At 38.4% G+C, this 21,052-nt stretch overlaps 1 protein-coding gene across 2 annotated transcripts; it reads right to left on the reverse strand.

Moving 5' to 3' along the window:
- Positions 1 to 252: 252 nt before the first annotated feature.
- Positions 253 to 19,701, reverse strand: LOC107500413 (zinc finger protein 14 homolog). Of its 2 annotated transcripts, none has more exons than XM_016125599.2 (4): positions 15,769 to 19,701; positions 12,746 to 12,872; positions 11,571 to 11,666; positions 253 to 4,136 (listed from the first exon to the last, which is right to left on the reverse strand). In XM_016125599.2, exons 1-4 carry the CDS (start codon positions 15,955 to 15,957, stop codon positions 2,770 to 2,772), a joined length of 1,779 nt encoding a protein of 592 aa, XP_015981085.2. In that variant the 5' UTR covers positions 15,958 to 19,701; the 3' UTR covers positions 253 to 2,769. The 2 variants fall into 2 exon arrangements, with proteins under 2 accessions (XP_015981085.2, XP_015981081.2); XM_016125595.2 differs by having other exon boundaries at positions 11,571 to 11,669; positions 15,769 to 19,700.
- Positions 19,702 to 21,052: the final 1,351 nt, after the last annotated feature.

The following is a 21,052-nucleotide window of genomic DNA, read 5'->3' on the forward strand; positions in this document are numbered from 1 at the left end:
ACAGGGACTGAAATACTTATATGTAACAAAGACTATATATTTACTTTAAATCGATAAGCATCACACTTAGCTTTGTTCAGACGCAGAGTTGCTTGCTGTGGATAAGTAAAGACGGCGAAGACTGGGCCCACAAACGAAGTTTCCTTAACATGTTAAAGGGCACTCACTTCCCACTGAACAAAAATTTGTTGATGGGTGACAAGTTTAGATATGCAGGCATCTCATTACGAATAATTTCTAAGCAGTCTATAATTTCAGTTTTGATTTTAAACATTTTATTGAAACTTTCAAACACACAGGAAAGTAGAAATATTAGAACAATGAACCCCCACGTACATACAAACCACTCCACTTCCATAATTATCAACATTTTGCCAATTTCTTTTCCAGTTCACCAATTCCTTTGGTTTTTAATTCAAATGTGGATAGTCTGTCATTTCACAAACATGTAAGCATGTATCTCTAACACACGGGAGCTCTTATTTCTTAATAATCACATTGATATTATCATCCCTAACAAAATTATTATTTCTAAACATCATCTAATACTCAGTGCAAGTCCACCTTTCCTCCATCGTCTCCAAAATGTCTTTTTACATTTTGTTCAAACTAGGTAATGCCCACACGTTGAATTTAGTTGATATGCCTCTTACGTCTCTTTTAATCTGTTAACAGTGCCTTTCTTTTCTTTTTCACGCCACTTGGTCGGGGAAAGCATGTTGTTTTGTAAAATTTTACACATCTGGATCTGCTTGGCTGCTTCCTTCTGGTGCCATTTGCTTTGTTCATCTATTCTCCAAATTCTTGGTTCAAAGAATCGGACTTACATATTTCATTTCTTCAGTTCATGATACTGGCAATAAGGCTCTATAAGTAGTGGTGTGTTATACTGCATTATATCAGGTGGTACATACTAACAGTCTCCTTTTATAGAGGTTAAAATTGATCAGAGGGCTCAGAAGTGTTCCGCTTGATAAATCCACTGTAACATCTCACTATAAAATCTTTCACGTAATAGTTTTAATATCCATTGAAGATCATTTTTCTTGACCCATTATTCCATTAGGAAACTAGAAAATTGTGATTTTTCTAATCCTATCAATCTGTTTACTCATTATATTTTTAAAAAGGCATTCTGATGAGCTTTTGATGGCCATAAAACTTGGTTCACATGGGAAAAGCAAAATAAATGGTTCTCCCACTTACTTATCAGAATAAGCTGGTACCCAAGCATCATCAATAGTTGACCAAACTGTACAGTCACAACCAAGAAACTGTGTAACTACTAGTGGGGTCACATAAAGACCCAATTTCCACTGACTGATGGGGCAATTTGAGCAAGATAAAGTACAGTCTTTAATGAATGATGTTTTCTTTTATACAAGAGTTTTATACACAAATACACACACATGAACATGCACACACAACATTATTAAATTTCCAAGTGATTAGTTGCCTTTTCGCCATCTCTTTGATAGTTTCTAATTTATCTTGGATGGTACTCAGACAATAGGGATTATAAAACATTTACTTTTGGTACTTTATTATCGGAAAATAATGTCACGTTTCTCTTTGATTCTTAAACATTTGTACTCTTAACCTCATATTCATGAAATTCATAAGGTTTTCAGCATGAAATTTCTGATGCAGTTTACATGACGGAGAACTTCTCACGTTCGATACGACCTCCTAGATTTTATCCAGAATAAATTATCTTAAATTCACTAAGTGCTGAGCAGCCCGATGGGAGGCTTTTCTACATTGACCGTCTACAAAACATCCCTTTCGTATGACTTCACTGATACTAATGATGACAACGATTACACATATTTACAAAAAACATGCTATGTGGCTACTTTTCCAAGTTGTCAACTACTTAATCCTTACAATTCTATTACAGTGAGGCAGGTTGACTCTGAATTGGCCCCAGTGGTCCCAGCCTCCTGGTATTCACACTCTTGTGTAATACTCTTCCTTTGAGTGTGGGGCAACCTAGTAATTGGCTTCTAGACAGTAGAAGACAGCAAAAGTGATGAAATATCACTTCAGTGATTAGACTACGCAAGATTATAACTTCTGTGATGCTGGCAGACTCTTACTGCCTTCTTGGTTTGCATGCTTTGATGAAGTAAGCAGCCATGCTGAAGAGGCCCATGTGGCAAGGAACTGAAGGTCAACCTTCAGCCCAAAGTCAGTTAGAAACCGAGGACCTCAGTGCAACAGTCCTCAAGAAAATGCAGCCAAAAGCCACGTGAGGTTGGAAGTGGGTCCCTTCCCTGGCAGAGACTTTAGTTGAGACTCAACTCCAGCTAAAACCTTAATTTTAGCCTTGAGACCCTGAAGCAGAAAACCCAACTAAATTATGCCAAGACTCCTGACCTATTGAAATTGCAAGATAATAAGCACGTATTATTTTAAGCTATTAAGTTCTGATAATGTATTACAGACCAATAAATAACATACACGGGTATTATTATCGCCATTTTACAAGTGAGCAAAATGAGGCACAGAAGTTTAAGTACCTTGTCTAGTAACACACTGGCAAGAGTGAAATGGAAATGATAAAGTTAAGAATTTTCCTACATTCATTATTATTCTCTCACATAAATTTGCTTAAGATAAACAATGTTTGAATGGTGAAGGATGGCTTTCAGAGCAATGTTTTTTTCTGTAACAATTTCTTATGCCTAGATATGAGCATGAAACAAATTTTCTCAAAACTTAATTGTCTGATATTCTGTAACATATAAATTTGAAAGCTTTCTTGTATTAAATTCCATTATGAATTTTCTGATGTTGAGTAAGGTGTGAATGCTGTCTAAAGGCCTTCTTACATTCCTTACATTTGTAGGGTTTCTCACCTGTGTGAATTCTCTGGTGTTGAGTAAGAAATGAATAAAGTCTAAAAGCCTTACCGCATTCCTTACATCCGTAAGGTTTCTCGCCAGTATGAATACTCTGATGTTGAGTCAGCTGTGAAAGGAGTCTAAAAGGCTTTCTACATTCCTTACATTCGTAAGGCTTCTCACCGGTGTGAATGCTCTGATGCTGAGTCAGTTGTGAGAGGAGTCTGAAGGCCTTCCCACATTCTTCACATTCATAAGGTCTCTCGCCAATATGAATGCTCTGATGTGAAATAAGTTGTGAGTAACTACTGAAGGTCTTCCAACACTCCATGCATTCGTAGGGCTTCTCACGTGTATGAATTCTCTGATGGCGAACAAGTTGTTGTCTTAACCTAAAGGCCTTCCCACATTCCTTACATTCATAGGGTTTCTCACCAGTGTGAATACTCTGGTGGACAGTAAGTTGCTGGCATATTCTAAAAGCCTTTCCACACTCCTTACATTCATAGGGCTTCTCACCAAAATGAATTTTCTGATGTACCCTAAGATCTGGACTACATACAAAGGCTTTCCCACATTCCTTACATTCATAGAGTTTTTCAGCAGTATGAAGTCTCTGATGTCGAGTAAGGTGTGTACATTGCCTAAAGGTTTTCCCACACGCCTTACATTCGTAGGGTTTCTCACCAGTGTGAATTCTCTGATGGCGAGCAAGTTGCTGATGTACTCGAAAGGCCTTCCCACATTCCTTACATTCATAGGGCTTCTCTCCAGTATGAAGTCTCTGATGTTGAGTAAGCTCCTGGAGCACTGTAAAAGCCTTCCCACATTCCTTACACTCATAGGGTTTCTCACCAGTATGAAGTTTGTGATGTCGAATAAGGTGTGCGCGCTGTCTAAAAGCCTGCCCACATTCCTTACATTTATAAGGTTTCTCACCAGTGTGAATTCTCAGGTGCTGACTAAGTGTAGAGCGGCGAATGAAGGTCTTCCTACATTCCTTACATTCGTATAACTTTTCTCCATTATGAATTCTCTGATATTCAGCAAGAAAATTATGCTTTTTGTAAGAGGTCATTTTTTCAGAAGTAATTTTCACTGGCCCAAAATATCCCTCTTGTGGTTCCTTTGGCTCCTCAATCTTGCTTTTGCATTGCCAATCATTTGTAAAAATGGAGTCCTGAAAGCTATAGCTTTTAATTCTTTCCATTACCTCCCACTGGAATGAATATATTTCATAAATATCCTTTTCTGGAGAGAAAGTATTGATCCTGTATCTGGACTCCAAATCTGAAAGAAAAAAGAAAGCAAACACATGCCATTTTCCTGTTCCAGAAAAAAGAAAACTTCTAAAGAGAAATAAAAGGCATTGAAAAGAATGCCTACTACGAGTGAATGAATCAGATATCTCTAGAACACGAGCATTTCTGCTACAATACCACATATGCTTAACTAAAACAAAACAAAACAAAAAATCTATCTTCTGCAAAATTACACACTGAAAATTAGGATTTATGAAGAAAATAGGGCTGGAGAAGACCACTCAAATCTATGCAACTTCATTAGCAGAGCACTAACAAATATAGTAATTGGTATCTCAAGGGAACCCAAAAGGCACCTTAACTCTGGCTGAAGGCCACTTCGTGGATATTAAAGGCACAAAAATGAAGTAGAAATGCTGGATTTCAGGCGCTGAAACACTGCACATGAAAATAAAGCCCTGAGCCAGTGGGGGTACCACTAAAGTGGGAATCGGGTGAAGTGCTATGCGTCTTTCACCAGGAGCCATGCAAGGTTGACTGTATACATCTCTGTGGGGGATCCCTGGGTGCGGGCATTTATTTCCTAATGTAGGGGAGGAAGGCCTCCTAACAAAGCATCAAACTGAAGGTTTTTGCCTTTACTGTTGAATGCTTTAAACCCACTACTACTCTGGCTTCATTCAAGTACAAAAACTGGCATTTCTGTAGCTAGTAGTGAACCAACTAACTTCCACGATACTGGTATCTATCATTCCCTATTTTGTATTACTATTAGGCTAATTTGTATTATGGATTATTAATTATATTATGGAACAGATTTTAGTCTCGAACACTTCAAAAAAAGGAAAAGGAAACAGAATAAAGGAAAGTCCAAGGAAGGAGGCGAGCCTGGTGATTGGGGAAACAAGTTATAGCGATGGAGGCCTGATGTAAATGTGGATAAGAATCCCCTGAAGAGTTGTTAAAACTATCCAGAAGTATTTTTAACTGACTGAAACAAAAGCTACAAGACTAGGGTTTTAATTTTGTTCTTAATATATTCTCCGACGAATAATTCTGAGGCTGATCAATGTTAAGTCTCTCTACTTAAAATATTTTCAGTGAGTTCTCTTCACAATTAAAATAAAGTATAAATACCTGAGCAGGGATAATAAGGCTTCAAGTTATCAGCTCCTCTCCCATTTACTCTCTATTCATGCCACAGAGGCCTCTTTTCAGCACTACATACACTAAGTGCGCTACAACTGTTCCCATTGAATAGGACTGTTAACAGGTTGCTCCTTCTTTGAGAAATCCTCTGACTTGACATGGTTGGCTTCTTTTCATCCCTCAGATCTCAAATCCAAAATCACATCTTCGTACAAATTAGTAGTTGGTAGTTGGGCACGAGGATGGGGAGCACACCATAGGGAATGCAGTAAGCATTAATATGATGACTAATTGAGGGCCGAGGCAGGGAGCAATTGGGGAAATCGTTTTATGAACAATATAGATGTCTAACCAATGTACTGTATACTTGAAACTAATTTAAATAAATTTATTTTTTTTAAATCACATCTTCATAAAGGCTAGTCCTGCTGATCATATTTAAGTCTATGCACTTTATGCTCTATCCCAGCAATCTATTGCTCTTCTTTGTATCACCCTCCCCAATTTGGGAATAATGAATTTATTAATTTTCCCATTTGTTATTCTGTTAAGTTTCCCAGTAGCAGAAACACTCTCTAAATTCATTTACCATTAATGAACCCCATATACACCATAGATGTTACTCATTTAACTCCCATTTTGATGTAATCATTAATATGTGCATCTATCTAACCTCTGACACTGTACTGTACTGACATCTCCAGTAGAGTTTATACGATTACTTATCAATGCTACATTTACTCAAACTTTGTTCCATCATATCTGTCCTAGGTACTCCTTTCCACTCTGCATAGTCAAAGGAACTTTTGTATTTGCCAGAAAATCTCAAATATTTTTCAGTCATGCTAATATTGACAGGCTTATGAAGTACGGAGCCAAATGCAACAGTAAATATCGGAATAACTCAAATATGGAAGGGGGTTTCGAATCATTTGATTGCAAGAGAGTAAAATAAAAGCTACGTTGGATATGGGCTCTAAGATAGTAATTCAGCTGGGGGACTTACATGAAGAAAATTGAAATGTGGAATGAGGTAAGCAAAGAGATGGAAGGAGATGGGACAGAAGAGATGGAAATTTTTTTTTCTGCAAGTTCAATGTATAAATGCATAAAAGTGTCAAAGAATGGGAAATAATAACACCATAAAACTAAGAGACATCTTCACTTCAAATTTTTAAAACTCTCTACTGAAGCTGTAGAATTTCTAGAAAGTATTGAAAACACCACATTTCAAGAATATGAAATAGAGCTACAGATCTTAGAAAATTCATTGATACCTTTAAATTCTTAGTGTAATAGAAATGAAAATATATGAGTACTCCACTCGAAAGTTAGAAATGCAACAAAATATACTGAGTAACCTAGAAAAAGGGAAAAAATGAAAATAAAAGAAGAATTTAATTAGATAACAGAAAAAAAATTAATCCACAAATTTAAAAAACCCAGGTTGTTTTTAAAAAATTAATGAAATAATATTAGCCATTAGCTAAGATAACAAAGATAAAAAGGAAAGTATTCAAACAAAATAAAGAACAGCAATTATGCACTCAGAGACAACTAATGAGGGGTCTTACATTTTTGCACATCTTTTGACGACCTTTGTTCTGAGCTATCTTTTCAAGAATGTGTGTATAATAAACAGCCTAGGAAGGGAGAATGAGTATCTCTCCCTGGATCAAAAGGCAGGTTTGCTAACTGTTCACAAAATAAAGGTTACTATCTCCCTCAAAGAAAAGCTCGGGTTCTCGAAAGAGGCTCAGGGTTCCTCTCCTGTAACAAAGCTCACAGCCCGTTCAGGTTTCTATCTACACCCATCCATGTCATCCCCATGGAACGTGGGTGCAAAGAAATGAAGTAAATATGCTGATGCTCACACTGCCTCTTGTGCTGTGAGCAACAGAATCCTGTTTTTGGCTTAGGAGTCTTGCGGCTTCTGCCGGTATCCATGACACTGTGGCAGGCTAACTTGTTAAGCTTGCACGTAAGGTAAAACTGCAGCTCCTTCAGTTCTTGACACTAACAAGTAATTACTAAAACGGCATTTTGAAAATCCTAAGAAACTACTATGTCAATAAAGGGTAATTTTCTAAGAAAATGTAGAGAAAGTAGTCAAAAATCTACTTCAAAAATTATTTTGAAGATTATTAAAACTTTAGAAAGCACATAGTCCAATCAAATTTAAAGTGACCCAGAACATTTAATAAAAGAAAAAATTCCAAGTTATTTTTAAATGAGTTTAAAAAGGAATAAAAGTTCAGTAAAGGAACAATTATACCTCAAGTAAAAACAAACATAGTAAAGGAAAATTATATGTCCATATCACTTATGAAAATTCATGCAAAAACTCCTTGAGCATATGGAAAGAAAATATATCATAACTAAATGTGGCTTATTCTAAGAAAGCAAAGGCACTTTAATATTAGAAAAATCTACCAAAATAATTCATTATACTCATTACTCTAAGGGTAAAATTCATGTGATTATTTCCACAGACAATAGAAAGACATCTTAATTCAGCACTCATTCCTTATTTTTAAAAAATCACTCATTCTTAACATGATAAAAAACATATTTCTTAGCCCAAAAACTACCTTTAACTTAGTGAGGAAACACTGGACACATAGGGAAGCTTCAGAACTGTTCTAAAACTTGACTGTGGTGCTAGTTACACAAGTGTGTGCATTTGTTAAAATTCCTAAAACTGGACACTAAACTGGAGTGAATTTTGATGTATGCAGAATATATATTTATCAATAAACTACCTGAAAAAGTGAAAAATGTAAACACACAAGATGTTGCTTCCCACAAATTAAAAATAATCCAATCCTCAGGGAGTATGTGGAAATTCTCTGTACCTTCTGCTCAATTTTGCTGTGAACCTAAAACTGCTTTAAACATGAAGTATATTTACAAAAAAACAGTGAAGTGTCTTTTCCCGAGTCACCCATATTTTACTTCTTTTTTCTGGTTCAGAAATATTTAATAATGCAGTTTTTCTCTCTGCCTGTATTAATTTGTAATAGCTTTCTTTAGTCACCAGATTATCACCTAGACCAGAAAAAGCCTGCAGGTTACGTGATGCAATGTAATAATACTAGAGTGATTTGAATTATGGAAGCAGCACTACGTTTTAAATATATTTGTAAAAATGGCTTTTTAAGTGTGTGTTTTAAACAATTAGGGCAATTTTTGTTTGAGACTTTCTAGTCACAAATGTACCCAGCTGCCACTGATAAGACTGAGTAGCTGATGCCCTAAATCCAGGTCAGCTTTCAAGAGACTATCCAGTCTATTTACTAGGATAACACCAGGTGACCTCATAATACAGAAAGGTCTGGAGGACATCTCAGCAGGACAACCAAAGAGATTAGGATATGATTTCACCTGCACTGCAATATTTTGAGACACTCCCCCTACACCAGAGGAAGTGCCCTGCTTTGGGTTAACCAACTTTCATAGGAAAAACCATGATGTGGTTCCTCCCTGAGAAATCCCAAATGCATAAGAAGGGTAACCATAAGCTGGCTTACACTTTTTTTTAATCGATATTCTAGGATTCTGTCTCTCAGTGGAAAATTCTACTCATGGAGGAGGAAGAACATAATTTATTTTCCTCTAGAACTACAAAATTAGTCTTTTATCAGAATATGCTAGTCTAATTGTTTTCTTTAATGCCCCTCAGAAATGCAATCTTACTTAAGATCCAACAGATGCATATTATACAAACAGAGAGGTAGAACAAAAATAATGCCATCTAAATAAAAAATACCAATGGATTTATTTGCTGTAGAATTAGACATGATTCAGAAATCCATATGGAAAAATAAACAACCAAGAATAATTTTTAAAAAACTGGAGAAATGAAAAGGGAATACCCCAAGAGTTATTAAAAGCATACCAAAAAAAACCTTCAATAATTAAAATAGCATATTGATAAAAAAAAAAAAAAAAAAACCTGAACAAAAGTATTTAAAATTTTCAGTAAACATACTGGTGGTAACAATATTGTTGTTATTCTAAACTTAAACATGTGTGTGCCTGTGTATTTGAATAAAGTAAATTAGCATGTAAATTTTGTTAGGAACTATGAGCCTTGCTTGTGGAACTTAATACAGAACAAACCCCACCTCCACCTCCACCCCCAAGAAAAAAAGAATAAACCAAAGAGAGACCTGGAAAGAAAGAAAAAAAAAAAACTAAGTCATAAAAGCAAACGCTGATGAGGAAGGGCCCTCTGGCCCCAGGTGAGATTAAGAAATCCGGCAAAAAGTGAGCTGTTCCTTGTGCCTCTGGCACAATGCTGACACCTTCCTACCTCCAATCACCATCATCCTACTCAAAACCACCATCATCTTCCACTGGCACAAATGAAACAGGCTCCTACTTGGTGTTCCTACTGCCCTTCTTGTGCCTACTCAATCCGTTTTCCAGACTGATAATAACAAGGCAAATCAACTCATGTCACTTCTCTTCTCAAAAATCTCCAATAGCTGTCTATCGCATTTAAAGTCACACACCTTCCCCTATAACGTGCAAACCGTCAGCTAAGCCCTTGCCCAGCTTTCTGACTTCATCTCATTATTCTGTTTTTCACTTACCTTTGGAATAACCATCCTAATCATCCTGGCCTTCTTGCTATTCCTCAACATACAAACTTCTGCCTCCACCCAAGGCCTCTGCCTTTGCTGTTCTATCAGGGCTGCTCTTGCTTTAGATATTCTCATGGCCTGAACTCTTTTTGCCTGTCTCCACTCTAACATCACGTCCTCAAAAGGCCCTGACCACCCGAAAACAAACCCATTTATACCTGCCAATTTGTTTCCTTGTCTTTTTTTTTTTTTGATGAAGCTCAGTATCTTTATTGCAACAATGAATTTTCAATTTCACGTCAATGTAAACGTTGCTGATTTAATGTTGTTTTAATGAGCCTTCTTTTAAATTGCAGGTTGTTGACATATAATACATTTTATGTTAACATATTAACTGACATATAACATTATACTATTATATTCTCATTTTCCTTAATAATACTTGTCACTCCCTAATATTATTTCTCTATTTACTTATTTACTCAGTGTCCTTAATCCTATTAAAATATAAGCAACATGACTTCTGGGACTTATCATTCTTGTTCACAATTGTTCCACTGGTGCCTACAGCACAGTACCTAATTCAAACTGGACACTGAAGTATTTGCTGAATAAATTAACGAATACATTATTAGGTAATGAAAGACATAAATAAAAAAAAAAACCGACGCTAGAAAGATGTAATTTAAGTTAAATAAAATCATAAGGATGGAGTAGTAATTAGATAGTATTGGTGGCCTTAAAAGATGGAGAGAGAATTACACTGATTATTTTTTTAATGTTAAACCAAGCTTGCATTACTGGAATAAACCCTACTTGATCATCATTTGCATATATTGAATTTGGTTTGCAAATATTTTGTCAAAATTTGTATGTCTATGTTCATAAATTATGAGTCTGTGGTTTGGGAGTTTGTTTGTTTTAGTATCTTTGTCAGATCGCGGTATAAAGGTTACACGGTCTCATAAAATGAGTTGGAAAATGTTCTTTCCTTTTCTACAGAAATGTGTGTAACACTGCTCTTACTTCTTCCTTAAATATTAAATGGAATACACCAATGAAATCATCTGGGCCTGATGTTTACTTTGTGGAAAGATTTCTGGTAATAAATTCAATTTCTTTAATAGATATAAGGTTAATTCATACTTTCTTATTTTGTGTCAGTTCTGGTAAGTTGTATTTTTCAAGGAATTTTTAAATTTGTCAAATTTACAAGCATAAAGTTACTCGCAGCCTTCTCTTATTATTCTTTTAATGGTTATAGGGACTGAACTGAAAACCCCTCTTCCAATCCTGACGGTAATTTAAGTTGTCTTTTCCTCTTGATTAGTCAAGTTAGATGTTTACCAACTCTGCTGATCTTTTCAAGAAATTAACTCTTGGCTTTATTAATTTTCTCTACTTCTTTTATTTTTCTCTTCTGTTGATTTCAGTTTTTATATTTATCATTTTTTTCCTTCTACTGAGAACAGCTCCTCCCTTGAAGTGGGAGAGAAAATATGAGACATGAGAAACAGAGAGCTGTCACCAAGGTCAACAGGAAGTTCTTTTGCTAATCCAGGCTTAAAAGATTTTAATTTACATCCAAAGTCTCAGGCCTTTCCTCCACAGGCAATGGGCTTTTGAAGAGACATCCCCAATGACATCTAAAGGGTGTGCCTTTACCCTAACCAGTTTAGCTACGACCTTGAGGACTTCCCCACGCCTGCTAAGCCCTCACTCACCAGGGTAGTGTCTTCTTATCCCTTCTCTCACAACCATCCAGGGCTCCTTTCCTTCATCCAATAATGTAACCACGTCTGGTTTAGAAACGGACGGTCCTGCTTCAAAGAAAAATGTGACATGAAATTAAAAGCACAAAAGTCCTTAGATTCAGATTTGGTTAGATTTATAATTAATTACAGATCCAAATAGTATTTTATAAAGCCTAAGAGCAAGAAAATGCAAGGGAGTTGAAGAACACTCGTATTACGGCAACCTGAGGACCAGATAGTCAAGAAAAGCCCTTAATATAATTTAAACTTATACATGCTCTATTAAGAGGCACTCTTGTGTAGTGGTGGAGAAAACAAAATCTGGATCTGGACTGCCTGGGTTCAAATGCTGCCTTTGTTGCTGTTATGCTGGCAAATTATTAACCTATTGTGCCTAAATTTTCTCATCTGAAATGAGGATAATAATAGTATATTTCTCAGAGTTGTGAGGATTAATTAATAATGAACAATGCACAGAATAGGGCCTAAGAACAAATATATATAGTTATATATGTATATAAACACATAACATGTGTTTATGAGGTATTAGCTTTTATTTTTATAATTTCACTGAGAGGAGAATGAGGCTTCCTGTGACATTCTCATATCCTTTCTAGAATATCCATTCAATGCTACAAGGAAACGTTCTTAAATTTTAACTTTCAACCACAAAGTAGGTAGAACTGAATATTTGTTTTAGGAAACGATACATTTAAACATTTAACTGAGTTTTACGTGCACTTTGTGGATCCATTGCATATTATGTAACTTCTATAGGCTCCAATTTTGAGAGACTCAGAACCCCTGTAACTAGAACTCTCCTTGAAGGTAGATTAGAAAGGCATCTTAAGCACCTACATCATTTCTGAGGTCAAATACAATGTGAAATCTGGTTTCTTGAATGATGCTTCTGTTGTAAGCAACCTGGATATTAATGAAATGAGAAAATTACAGAGCCTGAAAAGTACGAAGGACCTAGCAGGATGGAAGTGATGGCGTTGTTAAACGGAGGGACCTGTTTCTAACCTAACAAAGCTTAAACCATTCCTTTGGAACAGAGAGACAAAATTTATCTAGTATCTCAAAACACTGTCCTAAAATTGACAGTAGAGAAGGCCAATGTAATTTGGGATAAATAGCCTTACCTAGTGAAATGAAGTTGCTATAATTCTCCCACATCACATCCCTATATAAGTCCCTCTGAGCTGAGTCCAGGAATTCCCATTCTTCCTGTGAGAAGTCTATGGCCACATCCCTGAATGTCACTGAACCCTAAAAATAAAAGAAAAAAAAAACCCTTAATTTATTTCTTGTGAAAATAAACGAAATATTTTTTAAATGGAAAGAAAGGCGATCGAGGATTGCACTGCAGAGGGGGCCACATGTCAGCAAAGAGGGTAGGGCTGAAAACTTACGACATGCATAGGGAATGGTAAAAAAAATTAGTGTCACTAAAGCACAGTGCTACATGTCTTAAATAGTCCTGAGGCTGCAGATAAAATTTTTACCCAAACATATCTGGAAATGAATATAATAAACGAAAAAAATTCCAATTGAACGAAACAGCACATAGCCTTCTTCAAGCTGTGTTGACACCACAAATTCTTAAGAAATTTGAGGTCTTCTATCTTTTTTCTTTAATGCACATGAAAAAATACTGATAAAAATTTATCCTGGATGTACTATAAAATCTCTAAGAAAACAGACTAAAGTCCATCATAAAGTCATATTTTGTTATATTTTCTGTTATGACTAATTCTTTAGAAAACTCTCTAAAATTTGTTCCACGATAGACCACATTTTAAATAAATTCAATCTTTTTTTTCTATTTAGATGTTTTATTTCAATATAATCTCAAAAGTCATCCTCAGCTCTCACAGTCTATGTTATCTAATACTTACTTATACATCTGGATGACCTTCTTACTCTTTTATCGACCATCATCCCTGAATAAACACCTTTCTCCATTCCTGAGTCAGGGGCTATTGAATCGTGAAGACATCAGTCCGGAACAGCGATTTTCGATGAAGACTAATTTTACTCCCCCAAAGACAGATGGCAATGTCTCAAGACAATGCTAATTGTCACAACTTGGGGAGGAGGGTGCCAGTGTTGCAGGCGTCTAACTGGTGGAGGCCAGGCATATCTTCGGACATCTGGCAACACAGAGGATAGCCCTCCACAGCAAAAGATTCTCTGGCTCGAAATAGTAACAGTTTCAAGGCTGAGATACCCGGCTCTGGACCAGCACACCTGTACAACTACACAGTGCACTTGTTCCTGGTACTCGTCTCTCACGGTTTCCCCGAGAGAGTGCTTGGTCACTCTATTACAGTCCTGTTCTGACTGCCTTCTATTCATCCACTGGAGAGTGAGGGACCCTCCACCCTCAGTAGCATGAGATGGCTGGAACCCGACATCACACAGATGAGATCGCCAGCAGTTTATTAGTTACATATACTCACAGCCCAGGGGTGGAGGACACTACACATCATGCAGCGCCGCACAGGGGTTGCCCTCAGGAAGACACTGAACAAGCAGGGTCTGTGGGAGGCAGACTTTGTAGGAAAAAGAAGGTGAGGTGTTCCCTGGTTCCCACGGGAGGTATGACTGGCTGGTCTGCAAAATTCTGCAGGCAGTGGGGGTGAAACCCATTACATTAAGGACTAGGAGTTTAGCTGGTCTGGCTTATAGGGGAACTAGCTAGTAGGAAGTCTTTTCTGCTGGGTGGCAGTTTTCTCTGGTGAGAGCAGGAGGATTCATGGTTAGGCCTTTGGACCCTGATAAAGATACCAAGGCAATAAATAAAATGTTAGGCCTTAAAATACAAAGCCCTATCACATCCCTATCTAATCCACATAATCCTAAAAGCTTTACAGAGACTGAGACCATCCAACATTAAATCTCATCTTAGGTGCTTGGGAAACTGAGGTCTGTGGAGAAGTCTGGAGTTTTCCCTACAGTAGTTAAATAGGATCAAATTCTTTCACCAAACCACGACCTTTCAAGGAAAGTTCAAAACTCCACTTAATATCAATAATCTATTCCTGAAAATCAGACATTCTAACACTACATCATTGACCAGGTGCCTATTTTCTCATCATTTTGAATCAAAGAATTATACCGCATTATATATCAATTCCAATCCTCCAACTAACTTCGTATTTCCCCCCAGTATAGAATTATATTACACATCAGTCAGTGCACACATACCTTTGGCTTTAGTATTTTCATTGTCTTTTTTATTGAACTCACTTTTCTCACTTGCTTTGTTTCTCCACAGTTTTTTTTTTTAACATTTCCAACATTTTAGGAATTCATTTTATACTAGATGAAACAAGGGCTACATAGTGAAATGCATTTCCAACGAGAATGTAATGGCAGGAATGGCTCACATGCACCATGATGCCCGCATGCATTTCAAAATACCTGCAGATAGTTTTAACAGTCTAGCAATTATATTTGGAATAAAATGAGATTCTTGCTGCACATTGTTTTTAAAACCATTGCAATGAACTATCCAATTTCACTTTATAAAGTTCTAAAAATAGAGAATATTAATTTATAGTATTTGACCTCAGGACAGGGCTTACATTTGGACCACATAGGTAGGAAGGGGCTAAAAAGAGGACTCTCAAGTGCTAGTTAATATTCTCTTTCTGGACCTAGGTGCTGGTAGCATAAATGTACTCAATTTATAAAAATTCATTCAGCTGTACACTTCTAATTTGTGCACTTTCCTCTACGTACATTCTGTGTCAAAAAAAAAAGTTCAAAAAACGTTTTTTAAAATGTCAAATTGTGTATTAGGAACATCAATTTTTCCTATGTAAAACTAGACTAAAAATCATTATATTCAGAGAAATCTACTTTCTCTGAAATTTAAGGATTAAAATCAAAAGCTGTTCTATCAGAAAGTGTTAACAAAGGGAACATTCTGCAGAGAATGCATGTGTTTTCCTCAAGCTTTTGTTCTCTCATAGCTCTTGAGAAAGAGCACATGGAGAGGATATCGGGCTATTTGTCCCAACCCTCATGGGAATGAGAACTAGAGCAGGTTCTTAGATGGAGTTCTGTTAAACAGGAAAGTTCAGAATAAGGAATGACTATGTACACATAACCTAGAAACTGACAATATCTCAAAAAAGAGAAAGAAACACCAACTTACATGGGCCATCGTTTCAAACTGGTTGGCCCTCCTCAAGCTTTCCGTTGGAGAACTGCGGAGATTAGATAAGCCAGACCTGGAAGGAAAAGTAGCCATGAAACTAGACCTTGCCTCAGAGCTCCCAAAATGACTTATGCTAATACAAGCTTTGTTCTCTTCTATTCCTGCTTCCAAACTCTTCCGCACCATTAACTCTACACTGACCCCACACCCACACAAACCTGAGAGTTCAGGAAGTCTGAAGAAACCCAATATACAATGATGGGCATGCTGCAGAAGACCAGGTACTTCTGCAGGATCTCCGGCTAGTTCCACAGCTGGCAATGTGGTCTAGTATTAAATTATTCAGACTTGTACCAGGCAGTTCTTCCTTTCTATGGTACAACTTTTCGGGGCTGAGAAAGGGCCACACCAACCAAATAGTACTTCTTTGGAGGCCCCAGGATTCTGCCTGAACTTCCTAGACACAAAGACTGAAAACCACACAGACTGAGCCTAGCAGCTCCTGCCACTGTAAAGCTGCACCAGCCTTTCCGGGGTCGAGACAACTCCCCACCCGTTTCCCAATCAGAACCTCTCATACCTGGACGTCTTGTGCCACACCCCCTCCTTCAGAACTGGAGCTGGGGAGAAGGAGCCTCATGACCACCACAGGTAGTCAACAACAAACATATACTGAGAACTCGGATGTGATGGAGGCTTTATACACACCACTCACTGATCCTCCGCACTGTGCTGAAATGGAGTTCTTCTCTCTTTTCAACAGCTCAGGAAACTGATGCTCGAGGGTCATATCTTTTGCCCAGATTCACAGTTATTAAGTGACAGAGCTTTGTTTTGTTTTGAATCCCAATTTTCTAACTAAAAAGCCATCTTTCGACTTTGGTTTTTGCCTATGAAAGCAAGGGTTTCTACTTCACTGAGGGAAACCTGAGCAAGGGCGACTCACTAAAAAATAGAAATAACCTTTCAAAAGATACTAACCTTAACTACAGATTAAGGGGACGCTTGTTAAAGCAACCAAAAACAATCTTTTTACAGTGACTGAATTGGGAGATCTAAAAGAACAGTGATGCCCCATGTTAGCAAGGACACGGGGAAATAGACACTAGGTCAGTCCAAATTTAGAACTTGTGAAGCATCATTTAAACCCTGTAACCCCAAAATCCCTGCAAAACAGAAACTCCACTGCTGGGACTAAAGGAACTATTTGTATGTGTATATAAAGATGTTTGCAGCGGTATGCTAACCGATATGGTTTATAATGGGCTAAAGCTGAAAAGAATCTAATTGGAGAAATGATTAAACAATTGAAAACCATGCAAATATTAAAAAGTTATGATGCTGCCAATTTTGATGAAATGAGTGAAGCTGTTTAAAAAAAAACCATAAAACATAGTTGACAGAAAAAAAAATCACATGTATGCCTAGAAGGACCAGTTAAAATGTTTATAGTGACAGCCAGGGATATAAATATAGTGTAAACCTAAAGTATATGAATACCCCGAAGACTACACACATCAAGATTTTGAGTCTCCTGTTGAACTAAGAAAAAAAGCCAAGGATACTTTAAAAACAGCTATTTTTCCTGAGTGACATTTTAATTTCGGCTTCCAATCCATGAAGCAACTCTATGATTTAATTTGCCTGTGTGTGTTGGAGTCCTATGTAGAAAAGAATGGCAGAAAGTCCCTGATATACTTTCGGTACTGATGGCAGTCTCACTGCTGCCTCCTCTTCCCAACAAAGGGGTTTATTTTACTTCTGAACCAATCCTTTGGGCTAAGATGCCTGTGAAGCACTCCAAAAGCTGCTGGATCTTCTTGTCTTCCTAGTCTCATCTTGCACACATCATCACTAAAATGAAAACTGTAAGGCATACATCTTACTGTATGAAACCCATTTCCCACCACAGAGACCCCATAGCTTCAGTACAATCTGGACATAACTCAACAGTGCTTGCTGTCCTTGGATTAATATCTCCTCTCTCCATCACGATGAATTACTAAGGCAGGAAGGATTTTAAGTATATGTAGTGATAAGACTTGGTATACTGTTGTGATGACGAATATAGGCTTGCTGCCAGATTTCCAGGATATAAATCTCAGCTCTGAAACGTACTGTGTGATCTTGGACATGTTACTCAATTTTTTAGCCTTAGTTTCCTCCTGTATAAAATGGTGATAACTAGAAATCCTACATCAAAGGATGTAAATAAGACATTACATATAAAAGCACTTAAAGCAGCAAATAAGACATTTAATGAAAGGCGGCTATGTCTTTGAAGATAAAGAATACTATATACTTTTTTCATAATTATTAAATAAATTTATTTTTCCATAAAAAAAATTGAGCTTCTCAGCCCTGCTCTTTCTTGAAATGCTAACTGATAAGTTTCAAAGCCTCATGTCAATAGGCAATTCTCCGATTAACAATTTACAAAAGCGGGGTATGTGGATGGATAAAATAGATGTGGCAAAATCCTCACGATTTTCGGATCTGGATGAGCAAAATATGGAATCACAACATAATAGTAACAAAATTTACTGAACATCGTGTCAAGCATTATCTGAGGACTTTACATCTATTTATAGCAATCCTATACAGTGGGCTCTATCATCACCTTGTTTTTACATATGAGCAAACTGCGGCACAGAGATAAAATAAAATGCCCCAAGTTCACTCCAAGGCAGGTTTAGGCCTTGGAACCCTGGTAAACTAGTTCCATAAGCCATGTTATTGCCACTACAAAAAAACTGCCTCTCTTAAAATCATGTAAATATGTGGCCTGAAACAAAATCATGTTGCCAAAAACTTTGAACTTCTTTTCGAATTTGTACAAATATCTTTGTTTCCCTTCCACTAATAACCCCTTCCCTTGTTAACAGACCTCTTTGTTAAAAACTCTACACGCAACAAGCCTGTATAGTCAGATTTATTTACTCAAGAAAGGGAAGGAATTCCACAGGAATGGCTGGTATGCGATGGAGGAGAGAAAAGCTCTTCTGCAGAGTTGAGTACCAACTGAAGGATTGGTGGTGCAGGGGAACACTTCTGGGATGGTTGTTGTTTCTGAAGTGAGATTAGTAGAAGCAAAGATTAACTGGAGATTGAGAGCCACCGTGAAGAGAGGGTAATTTTAGCAATTGGGTATCCCCAGCCCTAAAATAAAAACAGCACAGAGGGTCTGGAGCACGTCCTTGCTAAGAAACCGGTCGTTTCTCAAAGCCAAACCCTTCACGGCATTTTCTAACTGCTGCATGAGCTGGGGGAAAAGAATGTTTCCTATTCATTTTGCAGCTGGCTTGATCTCTCTCCTCTCCGAGCTTCATTAATGGCAGGGCTGCCTTTTCTCTCTTTGGTCTGCCCTGATTTTCACTTTCACAGGAAGAGCAAATATTCCCGTGTCCGGAAAAACAAAAAGTACACTTCGTGGAACAAAGAGGAAACACAAACTCATCCTGCAATAGGTATGTACCTACGGGGAGACATAACATATCTAATAAATGACATGTATGTCTGTCGTCCTCTCTCTCCTTCCCTAAAGAGCGCAGATTTGGGGACGGGGACGGTCGCCCTGAGACACCGAGGCCTCTGGGGCACTCGGCCCAAGCTGGCGGACTCCAGTCGCCCCCTCACTCCCGTCTGGCCCCACCACGCGCCGCACGGAGCCCCCAGGAAGTCGCCAGGAGCGCATGGCACAAAGAGGCGGGCTCAGGGCTGGAGACTGCCCCCGGGCTCGGGCCCTCCCCCGGGGGCGTCGGCTCGGGCCGCGACTCCGGGGCCTGCAGGTCGCAGGACAGCGCCTTGTCGCTGGCGGCCTTCGCTCCGCGGCTCGTACGTTTAACTCGGAGCCATTCCGGGCCGCCGGACCCGCGCGGCCCTGAGGCGGGAGCGCAGAGGCCGCGTCAGGGCGCGTAGAATCTGCCGGCGGCACGGACCCCAAGTCACCGTACCCGGGTTCACACGGCGGCCCGCGCCGCCCCCGCGCCGCCCCCGCACCAGTGTCCTCGGCGCGCGCGACCAACTCACCCACCTCCCGTGGAAGACGCCGCGGAGGAAGCCGTTAGCAAGGCCGCGCAGAGGCCTGTGGGAAATGTAGTCCGCGCGGGGCGCGCCCTAGCTCCGCCCCCACGGCTGCCCTGACTGCGCAAGCGCGACCCGGGGCCTAGGCTGGACGCGGGTTGCCCATCCTGTTCGGGGCCGTGGGTCATTTGCTGTTGAGGAAGCCCTAGCACAGTTTGGGAAGAAGTCTTGGCTCCAGCAAGTACCTGATATATGTCTTGGGCACTTAATGGGTGCTCAATATATCAGTACCCAAGTAGGATGTGGATATAAATCAAGTACGCTATAAAAATAAACCCCAAACCGAATCAAACCTGGAGCAGGACCTAGACACATAGAAGGGTCGCTAGTGCTTGGTCGCTCTCTGTCCCTTTCTCCTCTCTCTTGCTCCTATAGTTGTAAAAGTATTCTGTCAGTCTGCTAGGTAAAGATGGTTGATACTGTCGCTCAGATGTTCTTTATCCTTACTGATTTTTTAAAATCTATTAATGACTGAGAAGTGTGTCTGTCTTCTATTTAGTTCTCTCAAGTTTTGCTTCAAGTATTTTCAAGCTCTGTTAAGCACATACATTTATGATTGTTTTCTCGACGAAGAGAATTGAAAAGTGAACGCTAGGAAGAGTATCTTCAGAATACCCTTAGATGAGTAATCATTGAATTTGTCCTGTCCTGATTCCTTCAGGAAAGAAACTGGATAAGCCCACCTGGGATCACAGAGCGGCAGCTTCCCAATCTCGAATTCTTCAATATCTTAACTAACAGCAGAATTTGTTCTGCTCTCAAGGATATAAAACTAGAAATATTTGAAAATGTCCAGGCTAATCTTAAGTCTCATTTTGCAAGCAGTAGAATATATATATATGTATATATATATATATATATATATATATATATATGTAGGAGACAACATGAAAAATCCAAGCTAGCTATGATTATCAAGAAAGTCTTGGTCAGAATATGTTTTTAAACTCAAGACGAAGTGTTATTTACATGTTCATAATTAAATTTAATGAGGAAAGCAATGGTCCATGAAAACAAAACAATAAAAAGAACTCCATATTCCTTTTCCGTTTTGACTAAGTTTTGAAGACTTCTGAAACTCCAGAATGTCAATTCTTCATACCCGCTCTGCTGAGGAGACTTGGGTCTTAATGGTGCAGGACAAGGCAAATCCCCCCAAAGTGGGCAGGAGAAAGGGGGAGGGTCCTTGACTGCGTTC

This window comes from Rousettus aegyptiacus, unplaced genomic scaffold (assembly GCF_014176215.1).
Source record: "Rousettus aegyptiacus isolate mRouAeg1 unplaced genomic scaffold, mRouAeg1.p scaffold_m13_p_14, whole genome shotgun sequence".
NCBI lineage: Eukaryota > Metazoa > Chordata > Mammalia > Chiroptera > Pteropodidae > Rousettus > Rousettus aegyptiacus.

Excerpts from the sequence above, each read along its gene's own strand:
- LOC107500413 (XM_016125595.2), bottom strand. The coding sequence starts at position 15,957 with ATGGTGCGGAAGAGTTTGGAAGCAGGAATAGAAGAGAACAAAGCTTGT. Across the intron at positions 11,670-12,745 it reads TAGCAACTTCATTTCACTAG|CAGGACCGTCCGTTTCTAAA; the intron begins GTAAGGCTATTT and ends TTTTCTTTGAAG. Across the intron at positions 4,137-11,570 it reads GATAAGAAGACACTACCCTG|ATTTGGAGTCCAGATACAGG; the intron begins GTGAGTGAGGGC and ends TTTTTCTTTCAG.